Raw genomic sequence first — 18,841 nt, 5'->3', positions numbered from 1 at the left:
GATTAACAAAAATATAAAAAAACTTAAACTAAGGGGAGAACAATCATCAAAATGGGGTTTTGACACTCCATAACTGCCAGACCTTAATGAAAATATGAAAAAAATCTTAACTTGCAGCAAATATTCTAATAATCAATGTGTAAAATACATATGTATTTAAAGTTTTCTCTTCTGATTTAGCTAAATACCCTTGCTCAGTTACTGTCCATTTGTTTCAAACCAAAAGAAGATATATAAATATCTAATACTAACTTTACTTTATATCACCTCCATCAAGATTACTTCATCTCATGTCTAAATATGACTACGGACAAATTCCTAAATTTGTGGAAACTGTTAGTGAGAATAACAGATTTTTGTCGTACATACATACAGGTCTATTACTTTGCAAAGATCCCTTGATTCTAATTGAAGCAGAGAGATCAAGGTGATATTCAATTAAAAACCACCAAAGAGGTTATGGTGGAACGAGTATTTCTCATTCAATTTGATGCATTACTTCCTTAGAATTTAAAAGTGATAATCTGTAGTACAGTAATAAGGCCAGTATTAATTTATGGATAAGAAAAATGGGCTCTTTAAGATGAACAGAGATGAGAATGATGAGGGGATTATGGGAATAACACTGCTTGAAAGATTGGAAAATGAAGAAATGCGAAGAACGACAGGCATAGTAAAGAATACAGAGGTGATAAGTGTCAAGACTGAGATTTTGAGGGCAAGTGTTGAGGATGGATGATGGGGAGGGCTTGAGAGGAACCTGTTAGGGGGATCATATCAAAAGGGAGGCATAGAATTCGATGGCGAGATAAGGTGAAGGATGATATGGAGAGATGAGGTTTGGTGAAAGAGGATACCTTTGATAGAAGGCACTGGAGAGGGGGCATCAATTATTATTATTATCATTATACTATTATTACAAGATAAGCTATAACCCTAGTTGGAAAAGCAAGATGTTATAAGCCCAAGGGCTCCAACAGGGAAAAATAGCTCAGTGAGGAAAAGAACCAAGGAAATAAACAAACTACAATAAAAGTTATAAAGAATCAAAATAAAATATTTTAAGAACAGTAACAACATTAAATTAGATTTTTCATATATAAAACTATAAAAACTTAAAAAAACAAGAGAAATAGAAATAAGATAGAATAGTGTGCCCAAGTGTACCCTCAAGCAAGAAAACTCTAATCAAAGACAGTGGAAGGCCATGGTACAGAGGCTATGAATGGGAAAAAGGGCAACACATACAGAATAGGTTTGTCAAAGAAGACTAACACTAACAATGACACCTTAACATTACTAATACTATAATCATAGATATCTGAATGCATTATAACTTTAAAGGGTATTTAACTACTGTAAAATAAAGATAAATGAAAATGGTCTAGTAGCAAAAGGAATAACATATTTGGCATCATATTCTGGTTCTCAACATAAGCTTGCTCACTCCCATATGGAATCAAAATCAAAACAGCCTTACCTCTCAATATATCAGTTTTACCCACTAACCACCAGTACAAGAAATAGAATGGGTATTACGTGTTTAATACAGACGTTTATCCATAAATAAAACAAAAATCTTTCTTTCTTTCTTTCCAATAGGCTTAGACCTCTAATAAAGTATTAAGACATCCTGGCAGTTAATGACAATTATTGCAACTTGGATAGGCCATAGATCCTTAGTCTTGTCTCTCATGAAGTCAAAACTAAATTACCAACCTTTTGGCATCACTAGTCAGTGGGACAGAGGGGGATGTATGCAAACATCAGGCAAGTACAAAAATAATATATCTTCTTATTAAAAATTCCATTTATTTCTATGAAACTCTCCTGATCTTCATAGTGGTGCCTCCCACACCCTAATAGAGATGGGTCAGTGAAGGAAAGAGAAATGAAATATAAAGTCTTGAAATAATCAACGTATCTGGTGCTCGAACAAATTCTGTTATAAAGCAAGCTTCCAGATTGTGTTAAAAATACAACCAATCTATCAAACTATGCATTTTCATATATCTAAAACCATGTATTTTCAAGAGAAAAAACTACTACTATAACCCAATTTAATTTACCAAACTAAAAGAAAAATGTTATTTTTATTAGTAAAATAAATTTTTGAATATACTTACCCGATAATCATGTAGCTGTCAACTCCGTTGCCCGACAGAATTCTATGGAGGGATACGCCAGCTATCACAATACTAGAAGGGGGTGTACTCACCAGCGCCACCTGTGGCCAGGTACTATAGTACTTCTTGTTGACACCTCCTCAATTTTTCCTCGGTCCACTGGTTCTCTATGGGGAGGAAGGGAGGGTCGATTAAATCATGATTATCGGGTAAGTATATTCAAAAATTTATTTTACTAATAAAAATAACATTTTTCAATATTAAACTTACCCGATAATCATGTAGCTGATTCACACCCAGGGGGGTGGGTGAAAAACCAGTGTACAAGACTAAAGGATAGCTAAGTATCCCGTATTTCATATAATCAGTTATCCACAATAACAATGAAATAATAAGTACCTGGTAAGGAAGTCGACTTGAACCGTTACTCTGCCTTTAATAAGATCGTCTTCCTTACTGAGCGCAGCGTTCCTCTTGGGAGGCTGAATCAACTCAAAGGTGCTAAAGTATACAGGGCTGCAACCCATACTAAAGGACCTCATCACAACCTTTAACCTCGGCGCTTCTCAAGAAAGAATTGACCACCCGCCAAATCAACAAGGATGTGGAAGGCTTCTTAGCCGACCGTACAACCCATAAAAAGTATTCAAGAGAAAGGTTAAAAGGTTATGGGATTATGGGAATGTAGTGGCTGAGCCCTCGCCTACTACTGCATTCGTTGTTACGAATGGTCCCAGGGTGTAGCAGTACTCGTAAAGAGACTGGACATCTTTGAGATAGAATGATGCGAACACTGACTTGCTTCTCCAATAGGTTGCATCCATAACACTCTGCAGAGAATGGCTCTGTTTGAAGGCCACTGAAGTAGCCACAGCTCCCACTTCATGTGTCCTTACCTTCAGCAAAGCAAGGTCTTCTTCCTTCAGATGAGAATGTGTTTCTCTAATCAGAAGCCTGAATAGTAAGAAACTGAGTTCTTAGAACTTGGAAAAGAAGGTTTCTTGATAGCACACTATAAGGCTTCTGATTGTCCTTGTAAAGGTTAAGACCTTTTTAGATAGTACCTAAGAGCTCTAACTGGGCAAAGTACTCTCTTCAGATCATTCCCCACCAAGTTGGACAGGCTTGGGATCTCGAACGACTTAGGCCAAGGACGTGAAGGAAGCTCGTTTAGCAAAAACCGAGCTGCAAGGAACATGTAGCCGTTTCAGATGTGAAAACAATGATCCTGCTGAAGGAGTGGATCTCACTTACTCTTTTAGCTGTTGTCAAGCACACGAGGAAAAGAGTTTTTAATGTGAGGTCCTAAAAAGAGGCTGATTGGAGAGGTTCAAATCTTGATGACATAAGGAACCTTAGGACCACGTCTAGATTCCAGCCTGGAGTGGACAACCGACGTTCCTTTGAGGTCTCAAAAGACCTAGGGAGGTCCTGTAGATCTTTGTTGGTGGAAAGATCCAAGCCTCTGTGGCGGAAAACCGCTGCCAACATACTTCTGTAACCCTTGATCGTAGGAGCTGAAAGGGATCTTACTTTCCTTAGATATAACAGGAAGTCAGCAATCTGGGTTACAGTGGTACTGGTTGAGGAAACTGCATTGGTCTTGTACCAGCTACGGAAGACTTCCCCTTGAGACTGATAGATTCTGAGAGTGGATGTTCTCCTTGCTTTGGCAATCGCTCTGGCTGCCTCCTTCGAAAAGCCCCTAGCTCTTGAGAGTCTTTCGAAAGTCTGAAGGCAGTCAGACGAAGAGCGTGGAGGATTGGGTGTACCTTCTTTACGTGAGGTAGACTTAGAAGGTTCACTCCTAGAGGAAGAGTCCTGGGAATGTTGACCAGCCATTGCAGTACCTCTAAGAACCATTCTCTCGCGGGCCAGAGCGGAGCCAACCAACGTCAGCCGTGTCCCTTTGTGAGAGGCGAACTTCTGAAGTACCCTGTTGACAATCTTGAACGGCGGGAATGCATACAGGTCGAGATGGAACCAATCCAGCAGAAAAGCATCCACGTGAACTGCTGCTGGGTCTGGAATCGGAGAACAATACAACAGGAGTCTCTAGGTTATCGAGGTAGTGAACAGATCTATGGTTGGCTGACCCCACAGGGCCCAAAGTCTGCTGCAAATATTCTTGAGAAGGGTCCACTCTGTGGGGATGACCTGACCCTTCCGTCTGAGGTGATCTGCCATGACATTCATACCGCCCTGAATGAACCTCGTTACCAGTTAGCTTTCGATCTTTAGACCAGATGAGTAGGTCCCTTGCGATCTAGAACAACTTCCACGAAAGAGTCCCTCCCTGCTTGAAGATGTAAGCCAGGGCTGTGGTGTTGTCAGAGTCCACCTCCACCACTTTGTTAAGCTGGAGGGACTTGAAGTTTATCAAGGCCAGAATAACCGCCAACAACTCCTTGCAATTGATGTGAAGTGTCCTTTGCTCCTGATTCCATGTTCCCGAGCATTCTTGTCCGTCCAAAGTCGCACCCCAGCCCGTGTCTGATGCGTCCGAGAGGAGACGGCGGTCGTGTTTCTGAACAGCCAAATAGACTTCCTTGAGAAGAAAGCTGTTCTTACACCACGCGAGAGAAGACCTCCTCTCTTCGGAAACAGGAACTGAGACCGTCTCTAGCGTCATGTCCTTTATCCAGTGAGCAACTAGATGATACTGAAGGGGGGGGAGGTGGAGTCTCCCTAACACGATGAACAGGGCCAGCGATGAAAGTGTCCCTGTTAGACTCATCCACTACCTGACTGAGCATCGGTTCCTTCTCAGCATGCTCTGGATGCATTCTAGGGCTTGGAAGATCCTTGGGGCCGACGGAAAAGTCCGAAAAGCTCGACTCTGAAGATCCATACCCAAGGAGACAATGGTCTGGGATGGGACGAGCTGAGACTCCTCAAAATTGACCAGGAGGCCCAGTTCCTTGGTCAGATCCATAGTCCATTTGAAAATCTCCAGACAGCGACGACTTGTGGGAGCTCTTAAAAGCCAGTCGTCTGACGGAGCCGGACACAAGATCATGGTACTGCTGCACAGTCTGTGAACTGTCAATCATGGGCAAGCGAGGAAGTACAGTGACAACCCGAATCTGTCTAGACTGTCTGGTTCGTACAGACAACTCCTTATCGGGTTGCTGAGGTTGCCGCACTGCGTCACAACAAGTCACTTCTGTTGGTTGTTGAACGTCTTCCCCGTGACACATTGACTCCGTAAACAAAAAATCCTCTAACAAGGACTAAGCTTGGACTGCATGTCTTGCAACACAGCTCAAGGTCTATGGGAGCAGGTGTGGTAACAGACGGGATTAGCGACTGAAGTGGAACCATTACCTTCCCTGGAAGCATGTTATGCTTAAATAAAAGTCCATAAGAGGCTATGCAGCTAAAGGCTCCCTCCAAATGACAGAGTCCTCAAGGGAATATCAGAAGGAGGGAGAAAAGAACTTTCTCATCTACAGGGACCATATCCTAGAAAAGCTAAGTTCTCTCAGTGAGGGTTCACTGGTGCAAAAGCAGCAGACTAGAAGGCAACGTTATGAAACTGCTTGACAGTCTAGTGAGTTGGCAACAACCAAAGATGTGTGACTGAGAAGCATGCGGTAAGGTATGCAGAGCATGTTGTATGCAGAGTATGCTGTATGCAGAGCATGCTGTATGTAGAGCATGTTGTATGCAGAGCATGCTGAATGCAGAGCATGCTGTATGCAGAGCATGTTGTATGCAGAGCATGCTGAATGCAGAGCATGCTGTATGCAGAGCATGTTGTATGCAGAGCATGCTGTATGCAGAGCATGCTGTATGTAGAGCATGTTGTATGCAGAGCATGCTGAATGCAGAGCATGCTGTATGCAGAGCATGTAGTATGCAGAGCATGCTGTAAGCAGAGCATGCTGTATGTAGAGCATGCTGTAAGGTAAGCAGAGCGTGTGCATGGCGTTTAACATTTCTCAGAAATTCCATGACCAGTGCTAGAGTGCTTTATGCATGCTTGCATGGGGTTTAAATATCAACATAATATTTACCTTACATTCATAACTTATGATTCATATTTTTTGCCATATTCTGCGATATTGTTAAAAATATATTGCAAGGAATACAAATATATTTTTATAAGTAATACAAATAACCTCCATTATCATAAGGTTTGAAAATGGAGGTAAGGTATGCTGAACAGCAGAGTCAGAACGAGCTGGAACAACAATAGTTGTGGTTTCCTCTTCAAGACTCTGTTGAGGGAACACCTGAGGCTCAGTCTGCAAAGGCTGATCAAAGGAAGTAGCAGAAGGTAGGCGCATGGGTGGAGGAGGCTGACTCCTGGCATGAGTGGCTGAACCCAAGGGTTGCGCTTGCTGAGCGGTTGGCGGAAGCGGAGTTGCGCAGAACAAGGTAAATGTCTCGCAAGCTGAGGCTCCTGAGGCGCAAGGCTAAGGTGTAGTGGTGCTTGCCTTGTGGAGGGTTGAGCTCGCTGCAGCGAGAGCTGAGGAGACTGACTCAAGGACGGGAGAGGTTGTTGTACCTCAACCGAGTGTTGCATCACTGGTGGAGCAGCAAGTGGAGGCGGAGGAAGAGAGGTATAATCCTCCTGATCCCATTGTAAAGGTTGCCTTAAAGAAGGCGGAGGCTGAACACCACTGGGAACAGCAAACTCAGAACGTGGCTCAACATCGTACGCCTGGCAGGTGGTACTGCGATCAGGCGGAGCGAGCGCAGGCGGAGCGAGTGTAGGCGGAGGCGGAGGCGCAACACTCTCAGCCCGACACTCACGCATCAAGACCGAAAGTTGTGACTGCATGGACTGCAGTAGAGTCAACTTGGGGTCGGCAGACACTAAGGTCTGCTGAGGTAAAGCCTTAACAGCAGAGATCTGTTGCGGCAGAACCTTACTCCTCTTAGGCGGAGTGCATTCAACTGATGACTGAGGAGAGTCAGAGCTAACCCAATGACTGCATCCGGGTTGTTGAACTCTAACTTCGTACGTCTGGCATAGGTCTGGACTTTACGTTTAAGAGGTCTTGAGACCTGAGACCAGCGTTTTCTCCCCTAAATTTCTTCTGCAGACGAGCAAAATAAGGGCTCAATCGTCTGCGGGTGGGAGTGACGGTCTCGGTAAGACACGCCCACAACCACCGAGGATACTTCTGTGCGCCGATCAAGGCCTGCTGAACCCTTATGCCCTTCGACATTGCTTCTCCCCTGGGCTTGGGAGCTTGCAAGAGGTCCCGGACTGGGAGGACGACTGGCGCGCACAGAAGTACCCTCACGCACAACACTGACACACTTTGCGCTAATCACTTATCACTTTGATTTTCTGTTTGCACTTATTTCACTGAACTCGAAACTTTAAGTGGTTTGTACCTGAAACACGCAATTCTATCCTTTCTCAAAAGTTAGTAATTGCGAAAACAGAATTACAATGTAACAGAAAAATCTAATGAAAGATAAATAATTCAGTGGCTGGAATGAGACTAAACACTAGATCACTCTAGAAACGTTTACCTTCTTCCCCTAAAGAGACTAGGGAGAAGAGCAAAAACGATAACAACGTTACTCGCTTGAATGAAACGTTTATCCTCCTCTTTCTCCCTCCGTCTCTATCTCTCTCTCTCTCTCTCTCTCTCTCTTGACTTAGAACCTGAGAGAAGAGCCCAATCATATATATCGTTAAAACATATTATTGTTAAAGGAAAAAACTGAAATATTTCCCAAAGTGAAAAGTTCCTTTATTAGGATTAAAACCATCAAGTTAAGAAAGAATGAACAAAACGCTAGACACGGTTACTCTTACTGCAACGTGAAACCGTGAAAATTCTTTCTCTATCGTAACGATAGAGCGCAAGTTGAACGTTCTGAACGTCAACAACTGCAGAGACAAAACAAAACGTTAGTTCAACTTTGAAAACAGTACGAGACTATCAAAGAAATTCTTTCAAACTCTGTGGCGGAAATAGCATAATATGTTAACAGGTAAAACCGAAATGACGGGCTCAATGTTAATTAACTTCGGTACCAAGAAAAGACCGCCTACTATTAGGAAGGTCGAATATAAACAAATATAAAAATTAATTTTAATAAGTTTATAATAAAAGGAAGTTAATCGAAGAGGCCTATAAGAGGCGGAGAGATATAAAATAAATCTATAACTTTTGTTAAGCAAAATTAAGAAAGAGAGTCTATACTCTCTTAGACACCAACACTTCCGTCTAAGGGAAGGGTCGGCCATTAAAAGGTGAAAGAGAGTTCATACTCTCTTCGTCACCATAATTTTCAAATTAATTCCAAAAGCTAACTAAGCTAATATAGAAGGTTCCAGTAAAGCGACAGCCGAAATCAAAGAGAAATACTTCACCAAAATCGTGAAAATACTCCAAGAACATAAGCGTATCCCAGAACGTCTTGCCGGAAGCACGACAGAGGAAAAATTGAGGAGGTGTCAACAAGAAGTACTATAGTACCTGGCCACAGGTGGCGCTGGTGAGTACACCCCCTTCTAGTATTGTGATAGCTGGCGTATCCCTCCATAGAATTCTGTCGGGCAACGGAGTTGACAGCTACATGATTATCGGGTAAGTTTAATATTGAAAATTCTCATTTATACTCTATCATGATGTTCAATACTATAGAGTACTCTAGAGGTTTTATTCTAGCTGTGACCAAGTTGTGGAATGAACTTCCTAATCAGGTAGTTGAATCAGTGGAACTTCAGAAGTTCAAACTTACAGAGAATGTTTTTATGTTGAACAGGTAGAAATAAGTCTCTTTTTATAGTTTATATAATAAAGATCTATTTTAATGTTGTTACTCTTCTTAAAATATTTGATATTAATTGTTCATTACTTCTCTAGTAGTTTATTTCTTTATTTCCCGAAGGGTGTTGTATGCTGCTTAGAGTTCCAGGCAAATGATCTGAAGAATTGACTCTTTCCTTGCCTACTCCAATGACAGATGGAGATAATCAAAGAGTTGTATCTCTTCCTTCCTGCAAAGCATCTATGAAAAAATAGGTGTCTGGAAACCTCACTTCTAGGTACAGTACCTAGGATAACAAATAAGAATCAGCCCACTAATCAACAGTTGAAGTTGGTTCTGCAACACTTGAATACAAATTGTGTCCTGATAAAATAATCGGTTCCAATTCTGACCGAAATGATATTCAAAGGCTCCCATCTTTAAGTAATCCATACGAGCAAACTTATCTAAGGGAACTATTGTCCCTACCAATCTCATCCACATATTAACTGACAGCTATTTCGTCCACCTGAACTTTTCGAACAAATTACGATGACTTGAGCCTCTTTACCCGACAGAAAAAACTAACTCTTTACCCGACAGAAAAAACAAAATGTAGTAACTAGCTATCATCATTCCCAAATATAGAATCCTCTGAATTAGAATCATAAGAGACTTCCCAAAAGTAACCGGGACTTCCAACCTTTCTAGCAGACAGAGCAACAACACTTATATAACTAGAACCCTTTGTAACTTCATTGAAATATAGCCAATTGTATGGGTCCAAAAGACCCGATTCCCAGAAATCTCAGAAATTTTGAGATGGAAGCCAACATTCTGGTGAAAACTTACGAAACAGCCTGCAGATGGATCCAAGATATCTATACCCACTTATACTGACATTTCTTAGTGTACCTAACAAAGGAATAAAGATAAAATGAAAATGAAAAATGCATTAGAAAGCTGAATAAATTTTCTTTATAGCACAATTATGGTTATACAAACGGACGACAACAGAATGCGTCAATGGATTCAAGACAACTAGATCTTGATCAGTAGCATGGTTAAGATATTGATTTGTTTTGCAGATGACAGATAGTTTTTGTGCAATTAAAAGCTTTTAACACTAAATGGAAGGCCGATTTAGTAGCTATTCTTTACACTTGAGATGTTAATTTACCAAATTTGTTTTATAAAAACTTGAGAAAACTTTGGAGTATTAGTTAACTTAGAGGAGACATCGAGACATGACTTACAAGATAAAGCAGTATAACAATTTACATCGAGCAACTCATTTGGTTATCCTTCAGAAATAAGTTTCCTTAATGATTGAAAAGGAGATACCTCATCACAGTTGAACTCTTCTTCCGTATCATCCTAATTTTCGTCATTCTGGTCTGCTGATTCCATTAAAAAGGTAACTACAGGTTAATTGTGTTTTTTACTTTTAACATTATATTTTGCATCTGTCCCAGGCAAAGGATTCATTTCAGTAGCTGGAGTATTAGGGAAGACTCAAGAAGTGGTAGTGGCCAAACTTACATTAGACCGATGCTCGTCGTTATCCAAAACTTGATGCAACTGTTCAACTACCACTGAAACTTTAAAAGATTAATCTAATATTGGTCTTCCCTGTTCCACAAGGACCATAAGATATGCCACACCATTATAATAGGCGTGAAGACATTACTCACGAGTGCTTACTTTGGCACGAAGACCTAAAGAGGATGATGATCATTGATCTAGCAGCAATAACTCCCTCGATTAACTCTCACAGGAATTACTAACAAATTCAGAAGAAATATCCCTCATTATTTTCAAGAACCTAAATTACACAAAATCCACAATCTGGAGAAGGGAAAACAGACTTGTATATAACGCAAAGGCAACGGCAGTACTGAGAAGACAAAGGACCAACGACATACCCACACCAATGTCATTAGCATTCACAGTCAGATTATCTTAATACTTTACTAGAGGCTTAATCCTATTGAAAGGAAAGAAATTGGGATATTTTTTAGTTCAGGGGTAAACTTCAGAGTTACAGCAAGCTTTGAGAGAGAAGCACTATGAATATATAAATAGATACTTTATAACCAAAATCTGGAAGACACAAAATTAATCTACTATAAATTGAAAATAAAGGTTATAAAGTCAAAATCAAGTCTTTCATAGAATAAATGAACTATTTCAAAGAGAAATTTGAAATATATAATACAGTACAGTAATGCTATTGTAAAAGAAAACAAAAAAGGCATACAAACCTATCATTTCTTCTTCTGATTTGATGGTAACAGCCATGTTATTGAAGAAACGAATGTTCATGGAACGGAACATCTGTAAGAAACCACTCTGTCCTTCCACAAGGTAGTTAAAACGAATACACTGATGGGCCTTGGACTGCTTAAAGACACCCTGACTGGAAGAGTATTTTGTCAGAAGTATTCGTATGACTGTCATACTGCTACAGAAGCACAACAGATCTAACATACATTAAAGGTTCTGACAGATTCTTGGAGTAATGTCTTCACTTAGTAATTTGTTACTAAGATAACAATTAAGCATATAATTAAACTTCAAAACTCAGAATAAAATGTAACTATAAGAAATTTCTTTTGCTTGGATTATAAAAGTACTTCAGAAACTTACCAACTGTATGGACCCATTTCAATTTTTTCCAGGTCGATTAAAGACACTCTCTCATAATGAAGAATTTGGTCCAATTCCTCATCATACCTAAGGATAGAAAAAAAAAATTAAGACAGAAGTACTAAACAAAAATATTATTGGCATAACTCCTCACAAAAATATAGCATAAACTTATAATGAGTAAATTAACAACAAACACAAAATGAGTTTCCCTTTATTTATATATACTTGGGCTAATAGTTTCATCAATGGCCTTTGCTGCAGCTAAATCCAATTTCTGGGTCGACCTGTGACGGCCGGTGAAAAGGGTCCTTCTTTACACTTTTCTGATATAAACCTTCCAAATATACCAGAGAAAGATAAAAGCATGGAATGCAGAGGTTACTACCCTCGCGCGAGCACCTTGTGGGTGTCGTGTATAAAGCAGGGGCACGTGAAAGCCACTATTCACAGGCTGTCTTCCATTTAGCTAATTCCTTCGTCAAAAGGGATGGGCCGATACAGAGGCACCAGCTACGCTACCAGAACCACGCCATCGACGCCCGACGCGAGCGCCATCTGAACAACATCCTTCTGTTTTGGACTTGCTAGCTTGATCTTAGATTTTTGTGTTCTCGGAGTTTTCACGTTTCGTGGATTAATTTCATCATGGCCGAAGCTCCAACTTCACCCATACCAATGTTAAGTACCATAGTTTGTTTTGACAGCTTTTTGCAGTACAGGGCAGTTGTACTCTTCCCAGTATTGTGTTGTTTTTATTTCGACCGGCTTGGCCTTCCGCGGTGTCGGCAGCCATTGTTGTTTTGATTTGACTCGCTGGGAATTCATGTTAGTCTTGCCCATTTGGTACTCTGTCAGTTAGGTGCTTGGTTAAGTCACTTACGCCTTTTGAACCATTATTATTATTATTATTTCCTATGGTACTTTTTGCTAGCAAGTCCAGTCTCGAACAAGAATAGCGTTCTGGCTTTATTATAGTTTAGTACCCGCCCTGAGAGGCGTTCGTCAGTGGACTATATCCTTTTTTATTTTGTTAAAGCAGACGTTATTCTTCGTTCGTAGTCTTGTATTTGACGTTACAATTTTATTGTTATACTTATATCATATTATAGTGTGCTTAATTAGGTTCTTTATAGTGTAACCACGAGAGCGAGAGCATGGAGTTCTCGTTTTCTGTCGCTCAGTCACGAGTTACCCTTTCTCTCGTTTTCTTTCTTAGCCTCGAGTAGGAGAGGTGGATTTCCCGTTTTCCGTTTTATACGATCACAGGTTCTCCCTCCCCCCTCTCCCTCTACGGGTATATGATATCTTACGATTTATTTTATTTTGTGGTTACTGTTAATATACCTAGCGTTATTAATAGGTCCTGTTCGTGTGTGATTCATTGTTTTGGGCCAGCCTTATGACACCCCCTGTTCCCCTCGTAGTTCCGTCCTCTCCCCGTTACGGCTTGGGAGTAGGATCTGAACATTCATCCACTCCGCCGTGAGTTCTACTCCGCCATGAGGGATACTCATTGAGCTTGGAATTATAGTTATATATCATTTGGAGTGCAACCCTCTGGCAGGGCCTCATCCCCCCGGTGGTCCCTTGCACCCAGTCTCCGGCCACGGCCTTATCCACACAAAATATCCATTATTAATCACAACTTATTTATTCCGGACCTTTCAGCGGACCTCCGGCTTCACCGGAGATCACCAATACGCTTAGCAATGATGTTAGCCTTAGCTTTTAGCTACTGCTTGTGTTTTATAATTTATTTAATTACGGGCCTGTCACTGAATCCTCGACCCTGTCGGAGGTTCCGCAGATTACATTAATTTATTTTATTCTTATTTTAATAATATTTATAGTGATACGGACCCACTTTAGATTGCTCCGGCACACTACGGTGCAGAAAACATTTTATATTTAAAATATTTTAATATGGAGCTCCGGGTCTCAGTCATTGAACTATTCTATGCACACATACTTCATTCTATCTAGGCTCTGTTAGTATATCTTAATCCCTTACCAGAGTCTCAAGGAACATCCAGACTTATGTCTCCTTTCTTTTACAGAAGGTCCGCTGCGCTGCCAAGGGCTTCCCCGCCTCTTTCAACGATCCCGTTGGACATGACCTCTGCCGATCGCATGCGCATTGCGCTATCTCCTTTATTCGGGAGCCGGGACAAGCCCCATATATGGTGTGGTTCCCGGAATCGTGCACGCTCTGTTATGAGTTGTCCTCCTTACTCCTGAACGATGACTTAAGTTGGTTTTCGTTTTGTTCCTTTTATCCTTTGGCGATGATTGAATTTGTTCCTTAATTATGTATACATTGCTTATTTCGGAGAACGATCCTTCTCCTTCATCACTAATCCCCTCAACTCTTTCAGGCCGATGATGAAACTCTTCGGTCGGCAAGAGCTGCTCTTCGTCCTTGGGTGTCGGGCTTCGGCAGGAATGCTCCGTCTGCCGCACCCTATCTCCTCGACGGAGACATGGCCTCCCAACTCTTCCCAGGCTCTACCACTGCAGCAGTCACTCCGGAGGTGGCTGCCCTTTTAATTGAAGCGGTCAGAGCGACCATCCCCACGGAAGACGAATCTCTTTTACCAGTGGACGTGTCAGATCTGGATCTAGACATCGAGCCCATGGACGAGCAGGTAAGTGGTGTCGAGTTGGTGGAAACCTTTTTATCTCCTACTCCTTCTTCTACCTCTTCCTTTCTCGGCTTTGATAAGCCTACGGCTTCTCCTCGGGATCCCTCCGTCCCCGTACGACCCAAGGTGAAGCCACTACGTACCTATAAGTCTTCAGCTTTGCCATTGTCTACGTCACCGGTCCCCGGACCCTCGACTGCCTCTGATGTTCCTATTGCTTCCCATAAAACCGTGACTTCTAAGAAGTCGAAGTCCGCCAAGTCCAAGGCTTCGTCGGCGGGTGGCTCTCAGGTACCCTCCTTCCCCGTCGACCTGATCAGGGATATAGTCAAGGAGCAAATTCAGCAACATTCTGGGGCTATGACGGAGCTAAAAGATATGGTGGCGAATCTGATCCGCTCCGGAACTCAGATTCCTCCGCCTTCAGCCCCAGACGCGTCGAAGTTACCCCCCTTCGATAAAAACAACCCTTGGAGGTTTGCCTTGCATGCTCCGTACTTAGATGGTGCCCTAACTCTAGATGGCATAGGCACCCGCCCTCTAGAGGACCTAGAATTCTACCCCCCCGGGGCTAGAATTCCCATTCAACGGCTTCGTCCGCCTAAAGGAGCATGCCTTGGTTAGAATGGACAAGGTACCGAAGGAAACGGTGATATTTCCAAAAGAACAGGCCCAAGCTGTCTGGGCCAGGACTCTATCAGAATGGGGGTGTACTAACTCCAAGCTCACCCCATACAAAGGTGCCTAAACTATTTTTACAACGGCATCGTCCATTACCTTACCACTCATAGATAAAGTGACAGAGCTGACAATACAGGCCGTCAAGGGAGGCTCTACCATGCCGGCTCTCAAAGAGACGGACCCCACTTCACTGCTCATTCCGAGTACCTCTGCCACCTGGGATGACGCTTCTTTTACCTTCACGGTGGGGAAGCTAGACCCAGACTGCGCCTCTACTCTTTTTTCTGAGAAGCTCCCCAGATTACTAGTGTCTTCTCAAGACCGAGTTCGAGGCACGTAATAGGTTAGCAAGGTCCCTCCACTCCATCACCTCCATAGAGTCCCTAGCCTCTGTTTACCCGACGGAAACTTTGTTCAGGGTTTTCACAAGGAACCTGCTTCTGTCCTACCAAGTTGACCTCCACGACTTCTGGTCGGCTCGGGTTAGCTGCAGGAAATACTTTCTGTCTGAGGCTTCTATCAGACATGAACCGAACAGGCTGATAGCGTCCTCCTGCTGGGGTAAGAACCTATTCCCTCAGGATGAAGTTAATAAAGTTCTTCAGGACGCTGCGAGGGCAAACCAAAATTTGCAAGTAAGGTGGGGCCTCACGACCAAAAGGAAGATCGAATCCCACAAACAAACTTTCTTCAAGAAAAAGCAGAGATTTACCCCTTACAAGACGAACCGGGGTCACTACCACCAATCGTCAGTCCCCCACACGTCAACACAGTCTTCCTCTGCTTCGACTTCTCAGCAACCGGCTCCCCCTCAACAGGTGGTCTACCTCACTGCTCCCCCAGGTACACAACCCAACCCCACTTGGATGTCCTCTCCTGCATACAACCCTAGCTACGAACCCTCCGGTTCCTTTCGTAGACACCAGAGAGGAAGCTACAGAGGTAGAGGACAGTTCCGCCATCGAGGCGGACCTAGAGCAAGGGGTGCTCGGGGAGGGAAGGGACCTAGATTCACTCCCTCGCAATGATGTGTTCCCGGTAGGGGGGAGACTTTATCACTTTCGAGACCATTGGACCTTCAGTCCATGGGCTCACAGCATAATATCCAAAGGGTTGGGTTGGAAATGGTCACAGGGATCTCCACCTCCACCAGTGACCTTCTTCCAGAGACCCACTCCCATCCTGAAAGAGTACACCACAGAGTTACTCAAGAAGAAAGCAATCAAACGGGTTCGATCACTGAAATTCCAAGGCCGCCTGTTTACAGTTCCAAAGAAAGACTCGTCGGCGTTGAGAGTAGTTCTGGACTTGTCAAAACTAAACTCTTACATTCTCTGCGACAAGTTCCGTATGCTGACTATCTCTCAGGTACGGACCTTACTTCCCCGTGGGGCCGTCACCACCTCTATCGATCTTACCGACGCCTATTATCATGTGCCAGTAGCTCGAAACTTCTCTCCTTACCTAGGCTTCCGTCTAGGCAAGAAAGCCTTTGCGTTCAAAGTCATGCCCTTCGGTCTCAGCATTGGTCCCAGGATATTCACGAAACTGGGAGAGACAGTGCTCGAGCAACTCAGGAACCAAGGGATATAGATCATCGCCTATCTGGACGATTGGCTCATTTGGGCTCGGTCGAACCGGGAATGCAACAGAGCTACGACGAAGGTAATTCAATTTCTCGCCAAATTGGGATTCCAAGTCAATCTCCAAAAGTCTCGCCTACAACCATCAAGCCGCTTTGAATGGTTAGGCATCCGGTGGGACCTTTCAAAGCACAGGCTCTCCCTTCCTCCCAAAAAGGTAAGGGAGATAGCTTCCAAGATCAGGAACTTTCTCAAACACAAACAGGTGTCCAGAAGAGCTTTAGAAAGAATCCTCGGCCTTCTGCAATTTGCCTCAGTAACAGATCTCCTATTAAAAGCCAAACTCAAAGACATCAATCGAGTTTGGAGAAAGAGAGCTACAATACCTTTAAGAGACAAGATCTCGAAGATCCCCTCTGTCTTAAAAATGAGACTACGCCCATGGTCCGAACCGAGGAACCTCTCCAAATCGGTTCCTCTGTAATTCCCCCCTCCACAAGTGACCCTTCATACAGATACGTCTCTGAGTGGCTGGGGGGGTTACTCCCAACATCAGATGTTTCAGGGCTCTTGGTCACCCGCCATGAAACAGTTCCATATCAATGTTCTCGAAGCCATGGCAGTGTTCTTGACCCTGAAGAGAATCTCTCCTCCGAGATCGACCCACAGAGTGGTCTCAGACAGCACAGCAGTAGTACACTGCCTCAACAGAGGGGGATCCAATTCACCCAACCTGAATCAGATCCTGGTCACTATCTTCGCCTTGGCAGCAGACAAGAACTGGTTCCTGTCAGCAACTCACCTAGCAGGAGTCCAGAATGTGATAGCGGACTCACTATCCAGGACGAAACCACTGGAATCAGAATGGTCCCTAGACATAAATTCCTTCCGGTGGATACTCAGGCTGATTCCGGGCCTCCAGGTAGATCTATTCGCGACTCAACTGAATCACAAACTTCCCTGTTATGTGACCCCAAATCTGGACCCTCAGGCTTATGCCATGGATGCATTAACCCTGGATTGGAACCATTGGAAGAAGATTTACCTATTCCCTCCAGTGAATCTTCTAATGAAATTTTACACAAACTACGCTCCTTCCAAGGGGCAGTGGCTTTAGTAGCACCTCACTGGCCAAAAAGCAGTTGGTTTCCTCTCCTCCTCGAGTTGAAACTCCGTCCCTTCCGGATCCCATTCCCCAAACTGACCCAAGTAGTCCAAACTCGGACTGTGTCAGATTCCTCAAGGATAGCCAAAACCCTAACTTTGTGGACTTCATGAAGTTTGCAGCTCGTAGAGATGAGAACATCGACCCGGAAAATGTCCTCTTTATAGAATCAGACAAAAGGGACTCTACAATTCGTCAATATGATTCGGCCGGTAAGAAACTAGCAGATTTCTTAAAGAATTCAGACCATACTTTTATGACTCCTAATTTAGCCATCTCCTTCTTTAGGTCCATATTTGACAAAGGCCTAGCAGCTAGTACTATAACCACCATCAAGTCAGCTTTGAAGAAGGTCTTCCTTGTTGGGTTCAACATTAACCTGGCAGATTCCTATTTCTCATCTATTCCAAAAGCATGTGCTAGGCTTCGACCTTCGGTTCGTCCACAAAAGGTCTCTTGGTCTCTGAACGATGTCCTCAAACTTGCGTCAGACACGGACAACGAATCCTGCTCCTATATCACTCTTCTTAGGAAGACTTTATTTCTAACGGCTTTGGCCTCGGGTGCTAGAATCTCAGAACTAGCAGCTCTCTCACGAAACTCAGAAAACATAGATTTCCCCCCTTCAGGTGAAGTACTTCTTTCTCCAGACAGAGCTTTCCTAGCTAAAAATGAGGACCCACAAAATAGATGGTCCCCTTGGAAGATTATTCCTCTTCTCCAAGATACTTCTCTATGTCCAGTCACTACTCTCAGGGCCTTTTTGGCTAGAACTGCCACCCGCTCGTCTGGCCCCTTGTTTATCAGAGAACAAGGAGGTACTATTTCCATTCAAGGCATCAGGCAACAAATCCTATACTTCATTAAACAAGCTAATCCGGAATCATTTCCCCATGCTCATGATATCCGGTCAGTAGCTACCTCCATCAATTATTTCCAAAATATGGATTTTGATGACCTTAAAAAGTACACAGGTTGGAAATCTCCTATGGTTTTCAAACGCCACTATCTAAAGAACTTACAGGCCCTTAAATACCCAACGGTTGCAGCTGGGAGCCTCATCTCTCCCCATTGATCTCTTGTTCTTCCTTTCATCCATCTCTCCTCTTCTCCCTCCTACCCGCCACTCGCAACACGACGCCGCTCTCTTTGGTGGTTCGTTAGCCCTAAGTTTATTACATGTTTAGTTCCTATGGTTATTAACTATTATTGTGTTTACCGTAACTTTAGTGTTGGATTATTCTTAGCCATGTCAGTTTTGTTGCATAT

General features: G+C 43.0%; 1 protein-coding gene across 2 annotated transcripts in view; it reads right to left on the bottom strand.

The window, feature by feature from the left end:
- Window positions 1–18,841, bottom strand: part of sp3 (spermathreecae) — a 352,115-nt gene that overhangs the window by 22,565 nt on the left and 310,709 nt on the right. For both annotated transcript variants that reach the window (XM_068363846.1, XM_068363847.1), the window contains 2 exons: window positions 11,499–11,585; window positions 11,114–11,268 (listed from right to left, as the gene is read on the bottom strand). In XM_068363846.1, coding sequence (XP_068219947.1) covers window positions 11,114–11,268; window positions 11,499–11,585 — 242 coding nt within the window. The remainder of the gene's footprint in view (window positions 1–11,113; window positions 11,269–11,498; window positions 11,586–18,841) is intronic.

Source organism: Palaemon carinicauda, chromosome 40, assembly GCF_036898095.1.
Source record: "Palaemon carinicauda isolate YSFRI2023 chromosome 40, ASM3689809v2, whole genome shotgun sequence".
Classification (NCBI taxonomy): Eukaryota; Metazoa; Arthropoda; class Malacostraca; order Decapoda; family Palaemonidae; genus Palaemon; species Palaemon carinicauda.
This window is presented reverse-complemented; position numbering and strand designations above follow the sequence as displayed.